Source organism: Rattus norvegicus, chromosome 7, assembly GCF_021556685.1.
Source record: "Rattus norvegicus strain SHRSP/BbbUtx chromosome 7, alternate assembly SHRSP_T2T, whole genome shotgun sequence".
NCBI classification, from domain to species: Eukaryota; Metazoa; Chordata; class Mammalia; order Rodentia; family Muridae; genus Rattus; species Rattus norvegicus.
In genome coordinates, this window is record NC_141540.1 from 116,266,850 (window position 1) to 116,291,731 (window position 24,882).

A 24,882-nucleotide genomic window follows, 5' to 3' on the forward strand; every position below is an offset into this window, starting at 1 on the left:
TTTTTGTCACCTCCCTGAGTAGACAGGTCAAAAGATGCAGGAGTAGTTGATGCTACTTGTAGGTCATCTAGGCCATTTAATTTGATTCTTGTGTGTCAGTAACAGTCATGTGCTTTCGAGGGCCATTGTCAGGCAGGTAATAGACATCAGGATTTGAAGCTTCCCTTGCTCTTGCTTTCATTTAGCCTTCAGTTGTCCTCACTTCCCAGATCACAAAGAGCACATCCCTAGGCATGGAGATTCTAAGCTGCTTCAAGCTAACTGGACTGGGGTGTCCCCACATCAAAAGGATGATCTGTATTGACTGTTTGCTCGTGACCTAGAAGACAGCCTGTGACGCACTCTAGCATGAGTGGCTTACTGAACTTCTTCTTGCCCTGGTAACCTACCTGACAGGAACAAAGCTAGTTTGAAGAAATTCCTGTGTCTCTCCTTTTGATTAACAGACCCTTGAATCAGCTGACTCCTGAACAACTGGAATGCCCACCAGCAATCTCATGCTGGGAAAGCAAGAAAATTCTAAAGCCCGGTAAAAAACAAAGGAGGAATTTGCCTACAAGAAAAGAGATTTCCCACAGTGCCAACAACTTGTCAGACTGCCTTAGTGGAGATATTGGGGCCCAGACAGTGATGGACAGAGCTATACCTTGACTGGGACTGCTTAGAGAAGCATAACGCAGGCCTCCACGTGAACCTTAACTTCAGGACCTTGAAGGTTTATTAGACTAGGTTAACGAATCTCATTATCCCTCTGCCCAATGTGGCCATATTAACCACCCCATATCTATCTATCTATCTATCTATCTATCTATCTATCTATCTATCTATCTATCTTGCTGTCTACTTTTTACTATTAATTTATCATGGATAGATGGAAGCAACCTGGTTTCTTCCCATTAATCATGGTAAAACTCTTACCAACAGTTGGACACCATAAGAGAAGAAAGGCAGCCAGAGGAACAAGTACAGAGTACCTGCACCAGACTTGGCTTGGACTTGCTTTGGTCCCCAGGTCCCTAAGGAAAGATCACCTTCCTAGAGTAAAGTTGGACTGAGCCCAGCCCACAAAGCCACCAAGAGCAGATAGCAGGAGAAAACAGGTACTTTGTTCCTGAGACGCCCCATCTCTGAGCCCTGTCTGTAGCCTGACACTGAGGCGTTGTCCTAGAAGAGTCATGTGCTTTTTAATCACAGAAGCAAATGTGGAGGTTTCTTGCCATCCTCCCATCCAGCAGGCCCATTCTAGAGGAGTCAGAAAAGGGGATGTTGTAGCTCTATGGGTGGTGGAGCTCCTCCTCATGATGGTCCTTCCAATGAACTCCAAAGTTCTTCCAGCTACGGGCTTTTCACTCCACAAAAGAATAAGTGACACTGTGTCTTAGGTCACCAAGCTAAGTTGGGCAAGTTGAAACATCATGTGTGGTGGTTTGAATGAGATGTCTTCCAACAGTCTCTTGCATTTGAATACTTGGTTCCCAGTTGGTGGTACTGTTTGGGAAGGATTAGATGACGTAACCTTTTTAGTGGAGGTCTGTCACTGGGGCTGGGTTTAAGACTTCAAAAGCTTCATTGCCTCCCTCAATGTGATTCTTGCTTTCTGTTTGTAGTTCAAGATGTGAGCTCACAGCTGCTGCTCCAGACATGTCACCTGCTGCCTCCACTCCACCATCATGAATCCTAACCCTCTAGAACTGTACGACCAAAAGAAAACTCTTATATAAGTTGCTTTGGACATGGTGTTTTATAACGGTAAAAAAAAGTAATGAATATAGTGGCCTCCTGGATTGTCCAATTTATAGGTCTTACTACCTGGACCCACATGTACTGCATGCCCAGTCTCAATAGCAGCACCCATCCATGTGGTCCATTTCCTTTCCCTGGAATCACCCATTCATTTCTTCTGCATTTGCTTCTAAGGCCAACCTCAGGAAAACAGCACATCCAGTGGCCAGCTTCTCCATAAGACCACTGGACACTAAATACTCATCTACTGTAGACAGCTGAAGATGATCTCCAGTTGGTCTTTTCATTGGGAAAAGCATAGGGAGATGGCTGAGTCTCGGCACATCATTGAATAATTCAGTAGGAGTCTGTCAAGAAGGAATAATTTCTTTTGTTATTTTTTTTTGCTATTCAGTGTTGGCTTAACAACTGGAAGATTTATCCAAGAAGAAAACACAGCTAGTGTTGGAGAAATCTAAACCCCAGTTGCAAATGTCTATTTTAGTGAAATGAGACACTGATGTCAATTTTTGTTGTTGTAGAAATTTTTAATCCTAACTCAGGGTTTCTACCCCACCTTTGACAATTTAGTTTCTGGATAAAAGACACACACACCACCTTTATATTTATAATATGCATTAGGAAGCATCAAAGCTGAGCCGATATCTATCCTCTATGTTATTAGAATCTATTTTTCTATAGATAACCCCAAATTATTACTTACTATGTTTTATCTGGGCTACTCTTAAATTCAATTGGCCAGCCCTCAGGGCTGTGCTTTCTTGAACTCACCTAACCCCATGGTGGCTTCTGCTTCATTTGCCTTCTTCTCGCTCCTCATGGTTCTCCTCCAACCCCAAGCCCAGGAATCCTAAACCCCACCTGTCTCTTCTTCCCAGCTATTAGCTGTTGGCATCTTTATTTACCAATCAGAAATAACTCGGGGTGGGGGGGATTCGGGGGTCACATAATGTCTACATGCAGACTGCAGATCTTGGGAACCCACACTTAGTATTACAATAGGTATAGCAAGACCAAACCTCAGTGTTGTGTAAACATTGTGAAGAGTTCATGAAAACTTCAAAAAAGACACCTTGTTGTTTCAACAGGGTCAATGTTACTTATATCTCAGCATAAGAGGATTTTAACCCTAGGAACTAACTACTTTTTGCAATTTCTAAATGAAAACGCCTTTTATGTAAAAAAGCATCCCACCTCTTAAAGCTCTTTTACAAATAAATACACAGAATACTTGGAATTCTTATATCTCTTCATAAAGAAATGATGACTCATGGTGCATAACAGAAATTAACTATTACAAATATATTGTAAACAGAAGTTATATTTAAATTAATATCTGCACATTTTAATAAGTCTTCATGTGGGCTTTTTTTCCAGCAAAAAAAAAAATCTTTTTCTCTTAAAACGTGTCTATATTTAGCTTGGAAAAGTGGTTCAGAAGTTAAGAGCACTAGCTGCTCTTTCAGAGGATCCAGATTCTAGTCCCAGCACTCTCACTGTGGATCATAAATATAACTCTAGTTTCAAAGGATCTGATACCTTCTTCAGGCTTCCCTGGGCGATATATTTTCATGTACACTGTATTATATTTACAAGAGCATACATGCAACCAAAATACCCATACACATAAAATAAAGATTTTTTAAATGTACAAGACTGTCATATTTTCCATTCTTTCTGTGCAGCCAGTTCCTGAATGTATTGCACCAGAATGAAGAGAGGTGAATCCACCTGCTCCTTATCTCTACACAATCTCCTCCCCCTCCCCAGAGCTAGTCTGGGTCCCTCATCCCGTGCCCTGGCTTAGTCTGATCACTTCTGCTTGGGCCTGGACCAGGACACATTCCACCCACGCTCAACATATAGGCCCTTCTTACACTCTACTTCAGCCTCTCTGAGCAACCAGATGCTGTCCATCTTGCACCAAAATCTAACTGGGTGAATCCTCCTGATCTTCTCCTCCATGCCCACTTCATAACCCTCAAATTTACCCTCAAAACTCCAGGCTGGGACAAAGGTGTATATTAAACATCCCTGTGTCTACTTGGCTTCATTCTGCCTAAGTTTTACCCAAACTTAAGGCTCAACCTGGTTCACATATCCTGTGTTCTGGACTAAGCCATTCTGTCCAACACAAGACTGAAGAAAGTGCCCATGTTCAAACTTCATGGTAAAAATATAGAAAATATGAAAAATCAGAGCAGTATCTTCCCCATAAAACCCACCAGTACTATAGAAATGTTTGACAATGAAAATTACCTATATGAAGCCCAATATACAGAATTTGAGAGAGAAATCCTAACATTGTCAAAGATTTCAAGGAGCTTTAAAAAGCCACAAAGAAACAGCTTAATGAACTTAAAGGGAATAAACACTTGGGTGAATCTCAAGAAAATACAAACATAAGACTGGTGAAAATGACAAAGATAGTCCAGGAATTGAAAAAAAATTCAACAAAGAGGTAGAAAGATTAAGGAGAGCTCAAACTGAAATGAATATGTAATTTAATATCCCAATAACCCAAGAAAGTCAAGAGGTGGAGCCTTAAAAATAGAACAAATCAATTAGAAGATAGAATATCAGGGCTTGAAAATAATGTAGAGGATCTAAATAAATGAAACAAAGGATATGAGAGAGAGAGAGAGAGAGAGAGAGAGAGAGAGAGAGAGAGAGAGAGAGAGAGAACCACACACATGAAATTTGGGACATGGTAAAAAGACCAAACCTTCAATTATAGGACTAGATAAGGTGAAAGACTAGAGGATCAGGGGCATAAGTAGATCTTCAACAGGGTAGTAGAAAAAAACTTCCGGAAACTAAAGAAAGGCATATCCATAAAGACAACAAGAAACACACAGGATTCCCAACAAAGCACACTAGAAAAGAAAACTCCCACAGTATATCAGAGTCTAAACATGAAGTGCACAGAACATAGAAACATACTGAAGTTTAACAACTGAGTTTGCACTGTGGTGGTGAGAGCCAGAGGAGCCTGGGGCGATGCATTCCCAGTCCTGCCTAAAAGACCATGGATGGCAACCTATAGTCATGTACCTGATCAGTAAAGCCATCTACCATAATTGAAGGAGGAGAAAGAGCAAAACTTCCAGGATATAAACAGCCTAAAAAATTAGATACAAGATCAAACTAAAGGAACACACGAGAGGCAATATTTCAAGCTGAAGAAAAGAGTGAGTATAACCAAGAGACTGTAGAAAGACAGTAAAGCTATAATTACTGAACCTCAAAATGCCACCAGGAATGTCAACAGCACCATGTAAGTCAACAACACAGTGGCTGCAGCAACACTGGCTTTCAGTCATGGTTTTAAATGTGAGTGGCCTCATTTACTGAGCAAAAGACATAGGCTAGAGCTCACCGCCTGGACAGGTGGACACTCCTGAGACTGCAGAGCAAAAGAGACCACCAACACTGCCCACCCCTGCCCACATCCCTGGCCCAAGAGGAAATTGTATACGGCCTCTGGGTTCCCTTGGATAAGGGCACAGGAGCAGCAGGTCCCCTGCGTCTGAGACACCGCCAGAAACTGAAGGGACCGACCAGATAAATAGTTCTCTGCACCCAAATCCCGTGGGAGGGAGAGCTAAACCTTCAGAGAGGCAGACACGCCTGGAAGAAGAGACTACACTCTGCCCACATTACTGATTCCAGAGGAAAACACCAAATGCCATCTGGAACCCTGGTGCACGGAAGCTCCAGGAAAGGGCGGCGCAGATCTTCCTGGTTGCTGCCCCCGCAGAGAACTCATAAGCAACACCCCACGAGCAAACTTGAGCCTCGGGACCACAGGTAAGACAAACCTTCATGCTCCTAGCAACCTGCCTGGTGAACTCAAGACACAGGCCCACAGGAACAGCTGAAGACCTGTAGATAGGAAAAACTACACGCCTGAAAACAGAACACTGTGTTCCCATAACTGGCTGAAAGAAAACAGGAAAACAGGTCTACAGCACTCCTGACACACAGGCTTATAGGACAGTCTAGCCACTGTCAGAAATAGCAGAACTAAGTAACACTAGAGATAATCTGATGGCGAGAGGCAAGCGCAGGACCCCAAGCAACAGAAACCAAGACTACATGGCATCATCGGAGCCCAATTCTCCCACCAAAGCAAATGCGGAATATCCAAACACATCAGAAAAGCAAGATCTAGTTTCAAAATCATATTTGATCATAATGCTGGAGGGCTTCAAGAAAGACATGATGAACTCCCTTAGAGAAACACAGGAAAACATAAATAAACAAGTAGAAGCCTACAGAGAGGAATCACAAAAATTCCTGAAAGAATTCCAGGAAAACACAATCAAACAGTTGAAAGAATTAAAAATGGAAATAGAAGTAAATCAAGAAAGAACACATGGAAACAACCCTGGATATAGAAAACCAAAAGAAGAGACAAGGAGCCGTAGATACAAGCTTCACCAACAGAATACAAGAGATAGAAGAGAGAATCTCAGGAGCAGAAGATTCCATAGAAATCATCGACTCAACTGTCAAAGATAATGTAAAGCGGGAAAAGCTACTGGTCCAAAACATACAGGAAATCCAGGACTCAATGAGAAGATCAAACCTAAGGATAATAGGTATAGAAGAGAGTGAAGACTCCCAGCTCAAAGGACCAGTAAATATCTTCAACAAAATCATAGAAGAAAACTTCCCTAACCTAAAGAAAGAGATGCCCATAAGCATACAAGAAGCATACAGAACTCCAAATAGATTGGACCAGAAAAGAAATTCCTCCCGTCACATAATAGTCAAAACAACAAATGCACAAAACAAAGAAAGAATATTAAAAGCAGTAAGGGAAAAAGGTCAAGTAACATATAAAGAAATGACCTATCAGAATCAGACCAGACTTTTCGCCAGAGACTATGAAAGCCAGAAGATCCTGGAGAGATGTCATACAGACCCTAAGAGAACACAAATGCCAGCCCAGGTTACTGTATCCTGCAAAACTCTCAATTAACATAGATGGAGAAACCAACATATTCCATGACAAAACCAAATTTACACAATATCTTTCTACAAATCCAGCACTACAAAGGATAATGAATGGTAAAGCCCAACATAAGGAGGCAAGCTACACCCTAGAAGAAGCAAGAAACTAATCGTCTTGGCAACAAAACAAAGAGAAGAAAAGCACACAAACATAACCTCACATCCAAATATGAATAAAACAGGAAGCAATAATCACTATTCCTTAATATCTCTCAACATCAATGGCCTCAACTCCCCAATAAAAAGACATAGATTAACAAACTGGATACACATTGAGGACCCTGCATTCTGCTGCCTACAGGAAACACACCTCAGAGACAAAGACAGACACTACCTCACAGTGAAAGGCTGGAAAACACCTTTCCAAGCAAATGGTCTGAAGAAGCAAGCTGGAGTAGCCATTCCAATATCAAATAAAATCAATTTTCAACTAAAATTCATCAAAAAAGATAAGGAAGGACACTTCATATTCATCAAAGGAAAAATCCACCAAGATGAACTCTCAATCCTATATATCTATGCCCCAAATACAAGGGCACCTACATAAGTAAAAGAAACCTTACTAAAGCTCAAAACACACATTGCACCTCACACAATAATAGTAGGAGATTTCAACACCCCACTCTCATCAATGGACAGATCATGGAAACAGAAATTAAACAGAGATGTAGACAGACTAAGAGAAGTCATGAACCAAATGGACTTAACAGATATTTATAGAACATTCTATCCTAAAGGAAAAGGATATACATTCTTCTCAGGTGCTCATGGTACTTTCTCCAAAATTGACCATATAATTGGTCAAAAAACGGGCCTCAACAGGTACATAAAGATAGAAATAATCCCATGCGTGCTATCGGACCACCACGGCCCAATAACAATAACAATAAGGAAAGAATGTCCACATATACATGGAAGTTGCATAATGCTCTACTCAATGATAACCTGGTCAAGGAAGAAATAAAGATAGAAATTAAAGACTTCTTAAAATTTAATGAAAATGAAGGTACAACATACTCAAATTTATGGGACACAATGAAAGCTGTGCTAAGAGGAAAACTCATAGCTCTGAGTGCCTGCAGAAAGAAACAGGAGAGAGCATATATCAGCAGCTTGACAACACACCTAAAAGCTCTAGAACAAAAAGAAGCAAATACACCCAGGAGGAGTAGAAGGCAGGAAATAATCAAACTCAACCAAGTAGAAACAAAAAGGACTATACAAAGAATCAACAGAACCAAAAGTTGGTTCTTAGAGAAAATTAACAAGATAGATAAACCCTTAGCCAGACTAACGAGAGGACACAGAGAGTGTGTCCAAATTAACACAATCAGAAATGAAAAGGGAGACATACCTACAGAATCAGAGGAAATTCAAAAAATCATCAGATCCTACTACAAAAGCCTATATTCAACAAAACTTGGAAATCTGCAGGAAATGGACAATTTCCTAGACAGATACCAGGTACTGAAGTTAAATCAGAAACAGATAAACCATTTAAACAACTCCATAACTCCTAAAGAAATAGAAGCAGTCATTAAAGGTCTTCCAACCAAAAACAGCCCAGGTCCAGAGGGGTTCAGTGCAGAATTCTATCAGACCTTCATAGAAGACCTCATACCAATACTATCCAAACTCTTCCACAAATTTGAAACAGATGGGGCACTACGGAATTCCTTCTATGAAGCCACAATTACTCTTATACCTAAACCACACAAAGACCCAACAAAGAAAGAGAACTTCAGACCAATTTCCCTTATGAATATCGACGCAAAAATGCTCAATAATATTCTGGCAAACCGAATCCAAGAGCACATGAAAACAATCATCCACCATGATCAAGTAGGCTTCATCCCAGGCATGCAGGGATGGTTTTATATATGGAAAACCATCAACATGATCCATTATATAAACAAACTAAAAGAACAAAACCACACGATCATTTCATTAGATGCTGAGAAAGCATTTGACAAAATTCAACACCCCTTCATGATAAAAGTCCTGGAAAGAATAGGAATTCAAGGCCCATACCTAAACATAGTAAAAGCTATATACAGCAAACCAGTTGCTAACATTAAACTAAATGTAGAGAAACTTGAAGCAATCCCAGTAAAATCAGCGACTAGACAAGGCTGCCCACTCTCTCCCTGCTTATTCAATATAGTTCTTGAAGTTCTAGCCAGAGCAATCAGACAACAAAAGGAGATCAAAGGGATAGAGATTGGAAAAGAAGAAGACAAATATCAGTATTTGCCGATGATATGATAGTATATTTAAGTGATCCCAAAAGTTCCACCAGAGAACTACTAAACCTGATAAAAAGTGCCTGGGTATAAATTAACTCAAATAATTCAGTAGCCTTCCTCTACACAAAAGAGATACAAGCCGAGAAAGAAGTTAGGGAAATGACACCCTTCATAATAGTCCCAAATAATATAACATACCTCGGTGTGATTTTAACCAAGCAAGTGAATGATCTGTATGATAAGAACTTCAAGCCTCCGAAGAAAGAAATTGAAGAAGTCCTCAGAAGATGGAAAGATCTCCCATGCTCATGGATTGGCAGGATTAATATAGTAAAAATAGCCATTTTACCAAAAGCGATCTACAGATTCAATGCAATCCCCATCAAAATACCAATCCATTTCTTCAAAGAGTTAGACAGAACAATTTGCAAATTCATCTGGAATAACAAAAAACCCAGGATAGCTAAATCTATCCTCAACAATAAAAGAACTTCAGGGGGAATCACTATCCCTGAACTCAAGCAGTATTACAGAGCAATAGTGATAAAAACTGCATGATATTAGTAAAGAGACAGACAGATAGACCAATGGAATAGAATTGAAGATCCAGAAATGAACCCACGCACCTATGGTCACTTGATTTTTGACAAAGGAACCAAAACCATCAAATGGAAAAAAGATAGCATTTTCAGCAAATGGTGCTGGTTCAACTGGAGGTCAACGTGTAGAAGAATGCAGATTGATCCATGCTTATCACCCTGAACAAAGCTTAAGTCCAAGTGGATCAAGGACCTCCACATCAAACCAGATACACTCAAACTAATAGAAGAAAAACTAGGGCAGCATCTCGAACACATGGGCACTGGATAAAATTTCCTGAACAAAATACCAATGGCTTATGCTCTAAGATCAAGAATCAACAAATGGGATCTCATAAAACTGCAAAGCTTCTGTAAGGCAAAGGACACTGTGGTTAGGAGAAAACAGCAACCAACAGATTGGGAAAAGATCTTTACCAATCCTACAACAGATAGAGGCCTTATATCCAAAATATACAAAGAACTCAAGAAGTTAGACCGCAGGGAGACAAATAACCCTATTAAAAGATGGGGTTCAGAGCTAAACAAAGAATTCACAGCTGAGGAATGCCGAATAGCTGAGAAACACCTAAAGAAATGTTCAACATCTTTAGTCATAAGGGAAATGCAAATCAAAACAACCCTGAGGTTTTACCTCACACCAGTCACAATGGCTAAGATCAAAAACTCAGGTGACAGCAAATGCTGGCGAGGATGTGGAGAAAGAGGAACACTCCTCCATTGTTGGTCGGATTGCAGACTGGTACAACCATTCTGGAAATCAGTCTGGAGGTTCCTCAGAAAATTGGACATTGAACTGCCTCAGGATCCAGCTATACCTCTCTTGGGCATATACCCAAAAGATGCCCCAACATATAAAAAAGACACGTGGTCCACTATGTTCATAGCAGCCTTATTTATAATAGCCAGAAGCTGGAAAGAACCCAGATGCCCTTCAACTGAGGAATGGATACCGAAAATGTGGTACATCTACACAATGGAATATTACTCAGCTATCAAAAACAATGCCTTTATGAAATTCATAGGCAAAGGGTTGGAACTGGAAAATATCATCCTGAGTGAGGTAACCCAATCACAGAAAAACACACATGGTAAGCACTCATTGATAAGTGGCTATTAGCCCAAATGCTTGAATTACCCTAGATGCCTAGAACACATGAAACTCAAGACGGATGATCAAAATGTGAACGCTTCACTCCTTCTTTAAAAGGGGAACAAGAATACCCTTGGCAGGGGTTAGAGAGGCAAAGATTAAAACAGAGACAGAAGGAACACCCATTCAGAGCCTGCCCCACATGTGGCCCATACATATACAGCCACCCAATTAGACAAGATGGATGAAGCAAAGAAGTGCAGGCAGACAGGAGCTGGATCTAGATCTCTCCTGAGAGACACAGCTAGAATGCAGCAAATACAGAGGCAAATGCCAGCAGCAAACCACTGAACTGAGAACATGACCCCCGTTGAAGGAATCAGAGAAAGAACTGGAAGAGCTTGAAGGGGCTCGAGACCCCATATGAACAACAATGCCAAGCAACCAGAGCTTCCAGGGACTAAGCCACTATCTAAAGACTATACATGGACTGACCCTGGACTCTGACCTCATAGGTAGCATTTAATATCCTAGTAAGAGCACCAGTGGAAGGGGAAGCCCTGGGTCCTGCTAACCCCAGTGAACGTGATTGTTGGGGGGAGGGCGGCAATGGGGGGAGGATGGGGAGGGGAACACTATAAGAAGGGGAGGGGAGGGGTTAGGGGGAGGATGTTGGCCTGGAAACTGGGAAAGGGAATAACACTCGAAATGTAAATAAGAAATACTCAAGTTAATAATTAAACAAAAAAAAGAGTTGGGTGGATCATGAGAAGTACTCCCTCAGCAACTAATACCATATCATGAGCTCTGGATAAAAAGAGGGACTTTCCTTCTTCCTTCTCTTTCCCATTTATACACTTCCCCTTTTCTTCCCACAATGGGATGTGCAGCAAGAAGGGCTCCTTGACCCTGAACTACCTCTTAGCCTCAAGAATTAGAAGAACTTCTAAAAAAGAAAAAAAAAAGACATAGGCTAGCTGAAAGGATTCAAAAACAAAAATCTGTTGTCTACAAGAAATACATTCTAGTTTGAAACATAAATATGTCATTAGAGTGAGCAGATGCATGAAAGGACTCCAACCCAATGGGACCAGGAAGGAAGAAAGCCCTGCTATCCTAATATCTGACAAAACAGACTTCAAACTGAAACTAATCTGAAGAGACGAAGGGCATGTGACTATAACCACTGGACAGTTAACAAACAAGACATTGCTACTGTAACTATGCATGCACCATACTCCGCTACACCCAATTTGACAAAAACTGTAGTGCTGGAATTAAAGACACAGATTAGTAATAATAATAACAATAATAATAATAATGATATATGATTTCAGTACACCACCATCTTCAACCGATCATCTAGACAAAAATAAGCAGAAAAACATTAGAATTAAAAGGTACTATACATAAAATGGGTCTTACAAATATCTACTATATATTACACACACACACACACACACACACACAACACACAACACACACACACACACACACACACACACACACACACACACCCCACAGCATTCTACACAGCAGCATACAGAGTTTCTCTAAAACAAACCACATGTTGGGAAAAAAAACCAATTTTAACTAATTCAGAAAGATTAAAATAACACCAAATATAATATCAGACAAGAATGCCATAAAACTTAAAACTGGAAGCAATCAAAAATACCCAAGAAAGTAAACTCATGGAGATAAAACAAGTCATTAGTGAAAGAGAAAAGGGGAAAAGAAGAACTCAAGAATGAAAAACTTTCACTGGGATTAAATGCAAACAAGAAAACACCAGAACGTCTGGGAAGGGTGAAAGGGGTCCTATGAAGACAAAGCTTTACGCTTTTCTGTGAAACCAATACGTCCACCACTTTTTCTATAAACAAAAGGCTGGGAATATAAAAATGTGATCTTAGACTCCAGGAGCTGCTGAGACCACAAGTGCATACCCAGAAGAGCCTGCCCCCACTCGCAGGTATGACAGGCAGCTTACAGTGACACCGCCTGTGGCCCCTAGCTAATAGACTTAATAGACTCTATGTGCCAGGACTTGTCACTTGGGAAAGTGAGTTTACATACAAGTAGATATTAGTGGCTGCCAGGAGACATCAAGTAGAAGCTGAAAACTAGCAGGTGATCTTCCTGAGATGGCTCTGCCTTGGACATTCAAAGTTAATTTAATTATTTAATTAGAATTGCTTCTCTAGGCAAAGTTGAGAAGGATTCCATTTTAGGAAAGATTCCTGTTAATTTGCATTTATATCATTAGGTGTTATACCAACACTGGAGCAGATCTCTACAGAACAATGAAGATGTACCGTCTTATAGTGGTGCTGTATAGACAAATAGATGATTTCTTCATTCTTGATGACGATCCTATAAGAATTCCTAAAGTTATATTAGTAATTATTAAGCTCTTTTATAATAGGACTGCTATTAAACCTTTTCTGGTGTCAAAACAGCAAGGAGATCTCTGCCAGTCTTCAGTGTCATGCGTTGATTGTTCCTGAGATAGCAAGCAGGCACCTACAACTTAGAGCACATGCCAAGAGGTTGTAACAATTAACCAAAGGTCACAAAAAGGGAACAGACTATTTACTACAGGTGCAAGAACAGATGACTGGCTGGTTTTAACTATACAAAACTTCAGTGATGACTTGGTTATAGTCATTAACTCTCTGTGAATCGGTAGAGCTCGTGAGAGGTGATGAATGTTTAGCCAGAAAATTACTCTTAATGGATATGCATGTAAGCATTCCCTGTTGTAAACGTCTCATTCACTTTATGATTGGAATTTATGCTTGAACTTCTGGTGAACTTTTTTAAAAATAAAGGAGAGAGGAGGGTTTCCTTGGAAAGACCATGTTATCTATTCTCCTAGAAAATGTAAAGAAAAAACTAGGAAACATTACATTGGAGAGGGCATAACATTGATAGCACGTGAGAGCATAGTTTTAGGAGTAAGGCAATGGGAGCAAGGACATTATTACATCAGAGCAGGAGACGAGAGCAAAATTAGAGGGAGAATGCAGAGTGGAATAACTTAGGAATTATAAGGCAACCTAAAAAATTAAGGGAGCTACCTGCAGCACGCAGAGGCAAGAGCGAAAAGAAAGCTGCAGAGAGAGCAGGAGCAGGCAGGCTTCTCCTTACATGGGAAGGAGCACAGTGGGTCTTTTCTTAATAACAAGGCAGTCTCGATCTTACTAAAAAGAACAAAGTTTTCTTCTTGCAGACCTGGGTTTAATTCATTTAGCAATAAAAGGGTAGAAACTCTTTCTCTATGCAGTAAAGATTGGAGTTTGTTTGTAATCCAGAATGAGGGAGTTCTTTAGGCACAGGTGCTTGGTCTTTTGCTTCAATACGTGTGGCGAGTGTGGATATGTGAGTTAAACATATAATTATGAGATAGCATGAAGCTAGTTTGAATTAAATTCATATAGGTGTATGCATGAATCTGTACATGTAAATTCATAATATATGTGAGTTTAATCCCTATTTGCTTGTGTAACATTTTTTCTTCTTGGAAGCTTGGAGAATCTTCTCCTGCTTCAATCGAAGTTTATTGCTGTAAAGTTTCCCCTAACCTGACAAGCAAGAGGCATCTGATAGAAAGGGGAAAGACTCCAGGATTAATCCTTCATTATTCCCTGCGGTTTTGTGGTGAGATGCTAATGCCAGAAACTGCAGGTTCTGGTCTCAAGGGAACTCAGGCAGATCAACTAGAGTAGATGAGTGACTTAGATTTAAGATAGGTAAATATTTTCTTATGGTCCAAACACCCTAAATATATCTTAAGACCAATTCTCACCACCATCCTGCCTCAAGAGGAACCAAGAAGAAAGAAGAACAGCCAGGCCTGTCCCTATGACCGGCTACACCTCCAACAGGTGAGACTTGAAAACGTGATGCAAGTTCAAAGACAATTATATGTACACATGTATATGTATAAATGCAGTTATGTTCATATATATCAGGTACCACAAAACTTGATGAAAGTTCAATTTTTAGCAATGTTCAGAAAATAAAAATGTATAGAGACAGAAAGTACAATCAGACAGGCTGGTGACTGGGTAAGGACAGCCTGGGTGAGTCAGAACAGGAGTCACAAATGGCCCTGAATTCATCTGGAGGAAAAAACATTCGAGAAATGACTATGACGGTAAAGGAGACGTCCATATAGACACTGTACAAAACACCTGAATTTGATGAACTACATGAGTGAGTGTGTGTTATGTAATTTGTATCTAACAAAGCAATCATATAATGACTACAATACCACAAAACAGGCATGGAGAGCACACATGTACTATTCAAAAACAGAAAGGAAGAAATGAAAAAAGAAAGAAAAACGAAAGAAAGAAAAAAGAAAGAGAGAAAGAAAGAGAGAAAGAAAGCAAGCAAGCAAGAAGCCAGAAGCCAGACTTAGAGGCCACCAAGGTACTCAGTGAGAAAAATGACAGTGCATGTATATGTTCACTGTGGTATGTTCCCTAAGCATGGAGGTGCCCTCAGTGTAAATGCTCTTGCAATGGTATCTTGGAAATGTGTCTGACCTTTATATCAGTGGATTTCCTGAATGTGGGTATCTTCAGTGCAGTCTGGTGAGGGTCTGGTGAGAAACTTCAGATGAGATTGCCGTCTGGACACCGCCACCTAGACACTCCATCTAGCCTATTATTCCTTAAGGCAAATCTCTTCCTCTACGTCACTGATCCTCTGTCTCTCTCTGCCACACTCCACAGCTTGTGTGCGAACATGTGCATAGTTGCTGAGCATTTGAGACATGAAAAGACCCCACCCCAGATGCACAGGGCCATATGTGTGCACATATCCACATAAAAATAGAAGTGCAATACAATTTTGGACATTAGTAGAAACCGCCAGGGGTTAGCAATGGGGGAACATCCTGTCACTTCAGCAAAAGCAAGTGGTGTGGGAGAGACAAAGCAGTTGTTCCGGAATTTGTCCCAAAAGACTGGGGAAATCACAGATGCTACTATCAGGGCCCGAGGCCCAGGTGCCACTCATTGCCAGGCAGCGTCTCTCTTCCCTCCTACTATGACCAGAGGAATGAATGGACCGGTGAAAGGATGAGGTCATCCAAGCTCCGCTGAGTTCCTGCCTTATCAGCCCACATACTGACTAGCCTCAGAACATTTCTGCCGTTCGTTCAAAACACTCACTCGCCCAGGTTTTCAGATGCTTTGGACCAACCCATGTGATGAGTATTTAGCCCACAGTGTTTAAAGGCTGCTGAAACAACACACACCATGATGCCATGAAGAAACTCCTAAGGTTGTGGAGTAGGAATGAGCTAGTCTGAACAGAGAGCCGAGGCTAAGTGCTCCAGCACAGCAGGAAGACAATGGCCAGCGGCATTTTCAACAAGCAACACCTTTATTACTTTCCTACAGGAAAGCGATGAATGGGACCAAAAGATGCCCTGGACACTGTTTCTGCTTCACATGTAAGCAGCAAGTACAAAGTTGCTTTCAACTGTGGAAAGATGAGTATACCCCAAAGAGCGGCTCTCAGGTCAGCTTGCTGCTGGAGAGAATTGAGGCAAGGCACAGGAGAAGGCTGAACTGCCCCAGACGCGCAGCTCTCGAAATGTTCTCTTCCTCGATCGCCGTGTCAGTTAACAAGTCCCTCTCTACATTACTGGGTCCTCCATCATTGCAAAGTACGCCCGCACAGCACAGGGCAAAGTAAAAGCTATTGGTGGTTTTAAGCATTCTAGGGAATTCTGGAGGCACATGCTGTTTGTACACAAAGGAGCAATCCCTTGTGCACTCCTTGTAGACAAGGAGCTCCCGAGTGGTCACACCTACAAAAGAAGCCATCAGGAGAATTACCACCTTCACAGGTTTGCTGTACACTCACCACCACAGTCGGCCATACAACTAGCTTCATACCAGACATCTGCCTAACCAAAAAAAAAAAAAAAAAAAAAAAAAAAAAAAAAAAAAAAAAAAAAAAAAAAAAAACAAAAAAAAACAACAACAAAAAAAACCAAAAAAAACCCAAAAAACAAAATAAAAAAATAAAAAACAAAAAACAAAAAAAACAAAAAACTGCTAGGAAGCAAGATGGCCCGACTGCTCGGTACCAACGCCCATACTTACCTTTCTTTCTGTGCACACTACCATCTTTACATCTGTCCCTGTCCCTGTCCCTCCCCAGTTGACTTCTTAGCCTCAGTACACTCAGGGAGGCAAAGGAAATGTCCTCTTCAGTTTGAGCTCTGCCGTTCCCCTGAGCACTCCCCAAGTCTAGAATGAAACAATGACCAGAAGCTCCATCTGTCAACCTGGTTTCCCAAGCTTTGGCACCTATGTACAAATCATGGGGGCCCCTGATGACTGACACATTTTCTACCACAGATTATATGGCCCATTCCAAGCAAGGCTCAATGGAGAACAAGACCACTATCTCCAGTGGCTTCAGCCCACTAAGCTTGTCTGACATGAGCCCCACTGACCACACCCCTGGGCTGAAGGCTTGAGGCCTTGCTGCTGCTGCTGCTGCTGCTGCTGCTGCTGCCCCTGCTGCCCCTGCTGTCGATGCTGTCCCCTGCTGCTACTGATGCTGCTTGTTCCCCTTGTAGTCTGCAGCCATGATTCAGTTCCTGTGCTGTGGAACTCATCCCAAAGTCTACCATTCACAGCCCTGAGTCTTGTCTTCTGCCGGACATCAGAAGGGCTTCGTTATGGATCATAAACCAAATATCCGTCTCTCACACACAAACTGTGTTTATGGGCAGTTGGACTTCAGCTCTCTGTCACGGCTCTCTCCTGGCTTTGATAAGTCCTCTCTTTGCAGATCACCCAACTCCTGATGTTTCCTTGTCCCAGGGTGGCTTCCTTGTCGGCTAGTGGACTGTCTAGAAAGGTTCTTTCCTGTCAGGGAGCTGGCAGTTCCTTCCCACACAACAATTTACAGCACCATGGTACTGCCATGGAGATAGGACTCCACCGAGCTCCATTTGTGAGGCCCATCCATTCTGTGAGCCCATGGGAAGTGTGTCACCTGCCCATTTCTCTCTTGGTGGATTCATATGGTGATTCCCACTTGTTAAAGATGTTATCAGATCATCTGTTGCAGATGTGGACAAAGTAAAGGCAGGGGAGGGGGCAATCCAGTCCCTCACCAACCCCTGGGAACAAACCACCCTTGGACAAGTCAGCAATGTGTTATCCAGAGCGACTTCATCCCAGACAGAGGCACAAGCACTAAGACCGTTGCTATCTGCTCCTTTCCAGACCAAGTTCTACCATCCTCGATCTAGAGCCATTGTGAGTTTAGACTCTGTGGTGTGGCAGGAGACACCTACAATTGAAACTTCAGAACTGCTGGATGGACTGCCTTTTAGAATTACTGCCCCTTTGCCTGGGCATTCACCAGCCCAGTGGCTGTGTTCATCCATGTTACTTGATGTACGTGTACTGACAGTAGTTACATCTCCATTGCAACCATTCCTGACACCTCCACAAAGGATCACTGCTCATTTAAGCGATATTTGTTTTGCCTTTATTTATTTATGTGTGCCCCGATCCAGCCCTAGCTTTGCCATCTCAAAAGGCAGGAGTCACCCTGAGGAATCGAGGCACCTCATTGCTTGAACCTGACTAGCTGGGGGGGTATGGTGGTTAGAATGAGAATGGCCCCCATAGGCTCATATGTTTGAATATTTGTCCCCCATCCCGCCCCGCAACCCTCCCCCTCTCCTTAGTAGAACTGTTTGGGAAGGATTAGAAGGTATGGCCTTATTGACATAGGTGTGTCACTTGGGGACAGGCTTTGAGAGTTCAAAAGCATAGCACCTTTTGAAGTTAGTTATCTCTCAGTTGCTGATCTGGGTGTGAGCTCTCAGCTGTTCTTGCCACCGTGCCTTCCCTCCACCATTATAGACTCTGACCCTCTGAAAACATAAGCCCAATTAAAAGCCCAATTATTTTAGAAATTGTCCTGGGCATGCTGTTGTATCAGAGCAATACAAAAGTAACTAATACAGGATATGACTGTCCAAGACCAGGAATCAACACACGCTGGCAAAGATTACAAAAGCTGAACTGGAATGTCTGCCCACCTGCATAGAGAGGCCATCAGGGACAGAGGCCTGGAAGGGGCCAGAGTAGTCTCATTCCCTGGATATCCAGGGCATGCTGACTGTCAGTCTACCACCAACCACCGGCTCTTGGCGCCATGAGCTGATGCACACCGCCCAATCGGTGGGCTGAACCCAGTGCCTGTGAACAGGCTCTCAGTTGGAGGAGCTACAGAAAGAGTGGTGGATCTGCCTCCAGAGAGAAGAGACTGACCCTACCCCCTAAGAGGGAACAGAGAGACTTATCACTCTAAGTGACCAAAATGCAGATACTTACGTATAGCGATTGTTAGGCAGCGTCTGATATTTACCGGACATTCACGAGTAGGTGAACACGAGAAGCTGTTAGTGACTGTGCACCGTTTGCACGTCAAATGAGCAACCCCTGAAGAAGGGAAAACCAGTGTTGGACTTTTACCCCAAGAAGCCTTTTGGCCATTAAACTCCCTTTCACTCACCCCACATCCCCTCACGGCTGCTCCCCAGTATAGTTCTCTACACAAGCCACACACACCCCAAGGCCTGCAGAGCTCAGATCCTGGCATGGTCTAAAGGCAGGGCTAGGCCAGCTCCCAGGATAGCAACGAGCCCACCACAGACCTTTCCTTGTTCTGAAAGGCAAGTCACATATAAAACAGCTGTCCTCTTCAAACAAGTCTATCCCTCTGTGGAACGGTGGCCACCGAGAACACCACAATCCTCCGGGGCTTCTCTGGACTCTGCATCTGCTGTCCCTGCTGGGGCAGTGCTGTGGCCAGATGCTCTCTTGGGTCTCCTGGTCAGCAGCTCTCTGTGGGAGCCTTCGGTCCACTCAACCCTGTTGACTCTCAGGAGTATCTTGGAGTCCCAAGTTAACACAATACCCGTGCCACTTAGTTCTGGTGAGCCCAATTCCAAACAAGTCTTCTTATAACCCTAGTTCACTCTAAGTGGTTTCTCCTTACATCTGACACCCTGGGAGTCTTTGGATCATACTTACATCTAGCTTTGTTTGGATCTTCCAAGTCACTAGTACTGTTGCCGAACCCACTGGTATTGTTGACAGTAGTATCCACCCATGGGAGACTCAGGAGAATTAGCAAGAAGAAGGGGAGCATCATTTCCAACAGGCAGGTGAACCTGAAAGTGAAGAGAACTATGTCCCCATCAGTGAGGGTCAGGCTCCTTGCTCCAGGTCCACATCCCCAGCAGCAATGAACTGAGGAGTGCCCATGGCCTCCACCTCGACAGCCTGCTCTCATGCTTCTACCACAGGAGCTTCAGGTCCTTGCCTATTCCACCCTGCTCTGTCCTGGTGGCTCTGACAGCTTCCCCCTTCTAGATCTTCTTGCTCCCATGAACGTAGTCCACATCCTCCCCATGTTAGAAACCTTTCCTCATCTTCCCACTTCCCCGATCTAGACTCATCCTACTGTCTCCTCTGAGGTTTCTTCATGGAGCTGCCCCACTGGGCTGGAGCTTATTCTCTCATAACTGGTACTTGGCTGCTTAATTGGAATCTAATGTACTCTTCTGGAATCTTCCAGGCTAGTTACTCAAACTCTGATAGCCCCTCTCAGTCGCTGGCCCCACTGGGCTTGTTTGTACTCACGAGAATGTTATAGAAGGCTCTTTCTGAGGAAGAGGGCCAACGTCCTCCTTCTGGAGACCATCCTGAAGACTGTCCCCCATAAAAAGTCTCTCTCTGTGCCTACTCTCCTTCTTTCAGGCTTCAAGCACTGGAGCACCATTCCCCCTCACTCACAACTCTGACCACCAATCTGAGTGATTCACCCAAGACTGAAACTTCTCACCAGGCATTCTTCCTGCAGGGCTCTGACTCTGATTGTGGTCACCCCTCAAGCCCTGTCCTCTGTTGGTGCTGCTCCCTCAGGGACACTACCTGGGTGCCTCTGCTCTAAGGCTACTTTCTATTGGAGCTCTGCTCCTAGGCTCTGGTCATCACTGACCATCTCTTCGTGCCCTTTCCTCAGGCCTCTGAACTCAGTACTACAGTTCTACCCTTCTTTCAAGCTTCTTACCAACTCTTGTCACCACTCCTTCAGAGCCCCAACCCTTTCTTGCAGCTAGCTCTCTCTCTCTCTCTCTCTCTCTCTCTCTCTCTCTCTCTCTCTCTCTCTCTCTCTCTCTCTTTCTCTCTCCCTCCCTCCCTCCCTCCCTCTCCCTCTCCCTCTCTCCCCTTTCCTTGGATTCTGACCCTCTCTTGGTGCCCCTCCTTTAAAAATTCAGCCCATTCTTGCTCCTTCCCTCTGTGCTGAGACCCACTCTTAGAGCCCTTCCTTCAGAGCTCTAAGCAGCTCCTGACACCCTTCCCGCAGGCTTCACACTCTCTTGACACCATTCCCTTGGGCTTCAGGACATCTCTTGAGCAGCTTTCCTCTAAGTATCTGACCTTTTGGGATTCTTGGGGCTCTGAGCCTTTCTTGGCTCTCTTCCCTCATTAACCTCTCTCTTTGTGACCCTTCTTCAGGGTTCTGAACCCTACATGGTGCCTTTTCAAGAGTCTCCCATCCTCTCTTGACACCTTCCTCTTAAAGTTCTCACACCCACCTTATGTCCTTCCCTCAGACCTTCCATCCCTTCCCAATGCTCCAACTCTCTTGGGGCCCAGGTCCTTCCCTCGGGGATCTAACTATCTTGGACCCCTCCTTCAGTGATCAAAACTCCTCTTGTGGTCCTTATGTCTAGGCTCTTGGGCCCCACACCCATCTTCCACATTCCAGTTCTCTCTTGGTACACTTCCCTTAAGGTTCCAATCCTCTTTTTGAATGAACCCCCTCTGCATGCACTCCTCTCAAGACTCTTGGGATCCTCCTCAGACTTACAACCTTCTCTTGGCACCCTTCCCTCAGTGTTCAGAAACTCTCTAGGACCATTTCAGTCAGGGCTTATGACCGTCTCTTGGCATCCTTCTCTCCTTCCTAAGTTCAGGTCCCTTCCTGAAGCCCTTCCCTCCAGACTTCTACCTCCCTCCACTCAGGGATGCAGCTCCCTCTTTGTACCCTTACTTCAGAACTCCAACCTAGGGACCCTACCTTCAGTGTTCTGGACCTCTTTTGGTACTTCTCATGCAGGGCTCTGACCTTTTCTTGGTGCTGACTCTGAGTACCATCTCCTCAGGTTTCCCACCTCCCATATCATCTCTTCCTCAGGGCTGCGACCATTTCTTAGTGTACTTCAAGGCTCCTACTATCTCTGTGAACCTCTCTCGGTCCCTTTTAGATGATCTCTGACTCTCCCGTACCTTTTCTCAGGGTTCCAAGTCTCTCTTGGGCCCCTTTTTCTGTACTTCAAATCTCTGGGAACCTGTTGGGAGCAATGCCCTTAAAACCCTCCATTATTGATGTTAATAGTATAGTTAGGGTTAAGTATGACTGGGTTCATGGAAAATCCCCAGCCAGCTGCAGTAGACTAATACAAATCTGGTGGTCAGGATGAATAATGATATGACAAAGTTGTGACCTGCTGAGAAATACATCTGACATCAGAGCCAATGATATGACCTGTAACCTTTCTGAGAAATCAACATCCTACTGACTAATGATATGACAAACCTGTAACCTTTTTGAAAAACCAACATCCTGTTGACATAATCTGTGTCCTTGGCCTGTGTAAATGTTTCCCACTCCCCCCCCTCTCTGTTACCCCTGTTAAGGTATAAATTCAGCCTTGAGAAAAAATAAAATTGTCACCTTGATCAGACTCTTGTCTTGGCATCCTTCTTAGCGTCTCTTGTCCCCCATTCTTTTCCAGGTACCCTCTGCACCCTTGTTTGCTGTTCTGCAGGATGGGACAACTGGCCAGGACAGGAACCCTACTTCCAAAGCTCCAACTTTCTCTTGGTACCTTTCCTTCAGTGGCCCCCCCTCAACCCAACATCTCTTGGTGCCTCTCTCAAGCTCTACACTTCTTTTGGTGTCCCTCCTTTTTGGTCCCAAGCTTCTGAACGATCTTTCCTTAGGGTTCAAACTCTCCAACCCTCATGACTCTATTAGGGTTCCAAATCCATCTTGGTGCATTTCATTTAAGTCTCTCTCTGTCTCTGTCTCTGTCTCTCTCTGACTCTGTCTCTTTTGTCTCTGTCTTTCTGTCTGTCATTCTGTCTGCCTCTCTCTGTCTGTCTCCTTCTCTTTTTTTCTTTTTTTGGGGGGCTGGGGATCGAACCCAGGGCCTCTAGGCAAGTGCTCTACCGCTGAGCTTAATCCCCAACCCCTCTCTCTCCTTCTCTTAATGCCCTATCTCAGTGCCTCCTAATCTTTTTTGCTACCCCCCAAGACTCTATCCCTTTCTTCGATGCCCTTCCTTCACGGTAACTAACTCCCTACCCTCAGGGTTCAGATCCTCCTTTTTCAATCTTGCCTCTGGGCTCCAACCATCTTTTCTGGTGCTCCCTTTAAGACTCTCTTAAGACATCTCCTGGCGCACCTACCTCAGGACTCTAACTTAGTCTTGGGATCTGCTTTTGTGTCCCCTTGGCACCTCTCCTTCAGAGTTTTAACTCCTTTGGAGCACTTACCTTGGGGTTTGAGCGTCTCTAGTAATTCACTCGAGCTCCAACGGTCTTTTAGTGCACTTCCGCAGAGGCTCTGACTCGGTCTTGGTTCCCTTATTCCAGGTTCCGACTCCCAGCGCCTCAAGGTTCCTATAGAACACCAAGCAAGTGCCTGAACCCTGAGGGAAGAACCTGGGAACCTTGAGGGTCGGAACATGGATTAAGGGAACCAAGACCGAGTCAGAGCCTCTGCGGAAGTGCACTAAAAGACCGTTGGAGCTCGAATGGGTTACTAGAGACGCTCAGAACCCCAAATAAAGTGCACCAAGGGAGTTAAAACTCTAAAACCGCAGGGAATAAGGTGAAGGATTAATCCTGGAGTCTTTCCCCTTTCTATCAGATGCCTCTTGCTTGTCAGGTTAGGGGAAACTTTACAGCAATAAACTTCGATTGAAGCAGGAGAAGATTCTCCAAGCTTCCAAGAAGAAAAAATGTTACACAAGCAAATAGGGATTAAACTCACATATATTATGAATTTACATGTACAGATTCATGCATACACCTATATGAATTTAATTCAAACTAGCTTCATGCTATCTCATAATTATATGTTTAACTCACATATCCACACTCGCCACACGTATTGAAGCAAAAGACCAAGCACCTGTGCCTAAAGAACTCCCTCATTCTGGATTACAAACAAACTCCAATCTTTACTGCATAGAGAAAGAGTTTCTACCCTTTTATTGCTAAATGAATTAAACCCAGGTCTGCAAGAAGAAAACTTTGTTCTTTTTAGTAAGATCGAGACTGCCTTGTTATTAAGAAAAGACCCACTGTGCTCCTTCCCATGTAAGGAGAAGCCTGCCTGCTCCTGCTCTCTCTGCAGCTTTCTTTTCGCTCTTGCCTCTGCGTGCTGCAGGTAGCTCCCTTAATTTTTTAGGTTGCCTTATAATTCCTAAGTTATTCCACTCTGCATTCTCCCTCTAATTTTGCTCTCGTCTCCTGCTCTGATGTAATAATGTCCTTGCTCCCATTGCCTTACTCCTAAAACTATGCTCTCACGTGCTATCAATGTTATGCCCTCTCCAATGTAATGTTTCCTAGTTTTTTCTTTACATTTTCTAGGAGAATAGATAACATGGTCTTTCCAAGGAAACCCTCCTCTCTCCTTTATTTTTAAAAAAGTTCACCAGAAGTTCAAGCATAAATTCCAATCATAAAGTGAATGAGACGTTTACAACAGGGAATGCTTACATGCATATCCATTAAGAGTAATTTTCTGGCTAAACATTCATCACCTCTCACGAGCTCTACCGATTCACAGAGAGTTAATGACTATAACCAAGTCATCACTGAAGTTTTGTATAGTTAAAACCAGCCAGTCATCTGTTCTTGCACCTGTAGTAAATAGTCTGTTCCCTTTTTGTGACCTTTGGTTAATTGTTACAACCTCTTGGCATGTGCTCTAAGTTGTAGGTGCCTGCTTGCTATCTCAGGAACAATCAACGCATGACACTGAAGACTGGCAGAGATCTCCTTGCTGTTTTGACACCAGAAAAGGTTTAATAGCAGTCCTA

General features: G+C 43.2%; 1 protein-coding gene across 4 annotated transcripts; it reads right to left on the reverse strand.

Annotated features, from left to right (window-relative positions):
• Positions 1 to 23,456, reverse strand: Gml (glycosylphosphatidylinositol anchored molecule like). Of its 4 annotated transcripts, none has more exon segments than NR_188725.1 (4): positions 1 to 2,090; positions 19,088 to 19,195; positions 19,790 to 19,929; positions 23,327 to 23,380. NR_188725.1 is itself a non-coding variant. In NM_001424472.1 (4 exons), the coding sequence occupies exons 2-4, from the start codon at positions 19,908 to 19,910 to the stop codon at positions 16,235 to 16,237; spliced, it is 525 nt and encodes a 174-aa protein (NP_001411401.1). In that variant the 5' UTR covers positions 19,911 to 19,929; positions 23,327 to 23,380; the 3' UTR covers positions 16,088 to 16,234.
• Positions 23,457 to 24,882: the final 1,426 nt, after the last annotated feature.

Excerpts from the sequence above, each read along its gene's own strand:
- Gml (NM_001424472.1), bottom strand. The coding sequence starts at position 19,910 with ATGATGCTCCCCTTCTTCTTGCTAATTCTCCTGAGTCTCCCATGGGTG. Across the intron at positions 19,196-19,789 it reads AGATCCAAACAAAGCTAGAT|GGGTTGCTCATTTGACGTGC; the intron begins GTAAGTATGATC and ends TCCCTTCTTCAG. Across the intron at positions 16,531-19,087 it reads CTGCCTAACAATCGCTATAC|GTGTGACCACTCGGGAGCTC; the intron begins GTAAGTATCTGC and ends CTTCTTTTGTAG.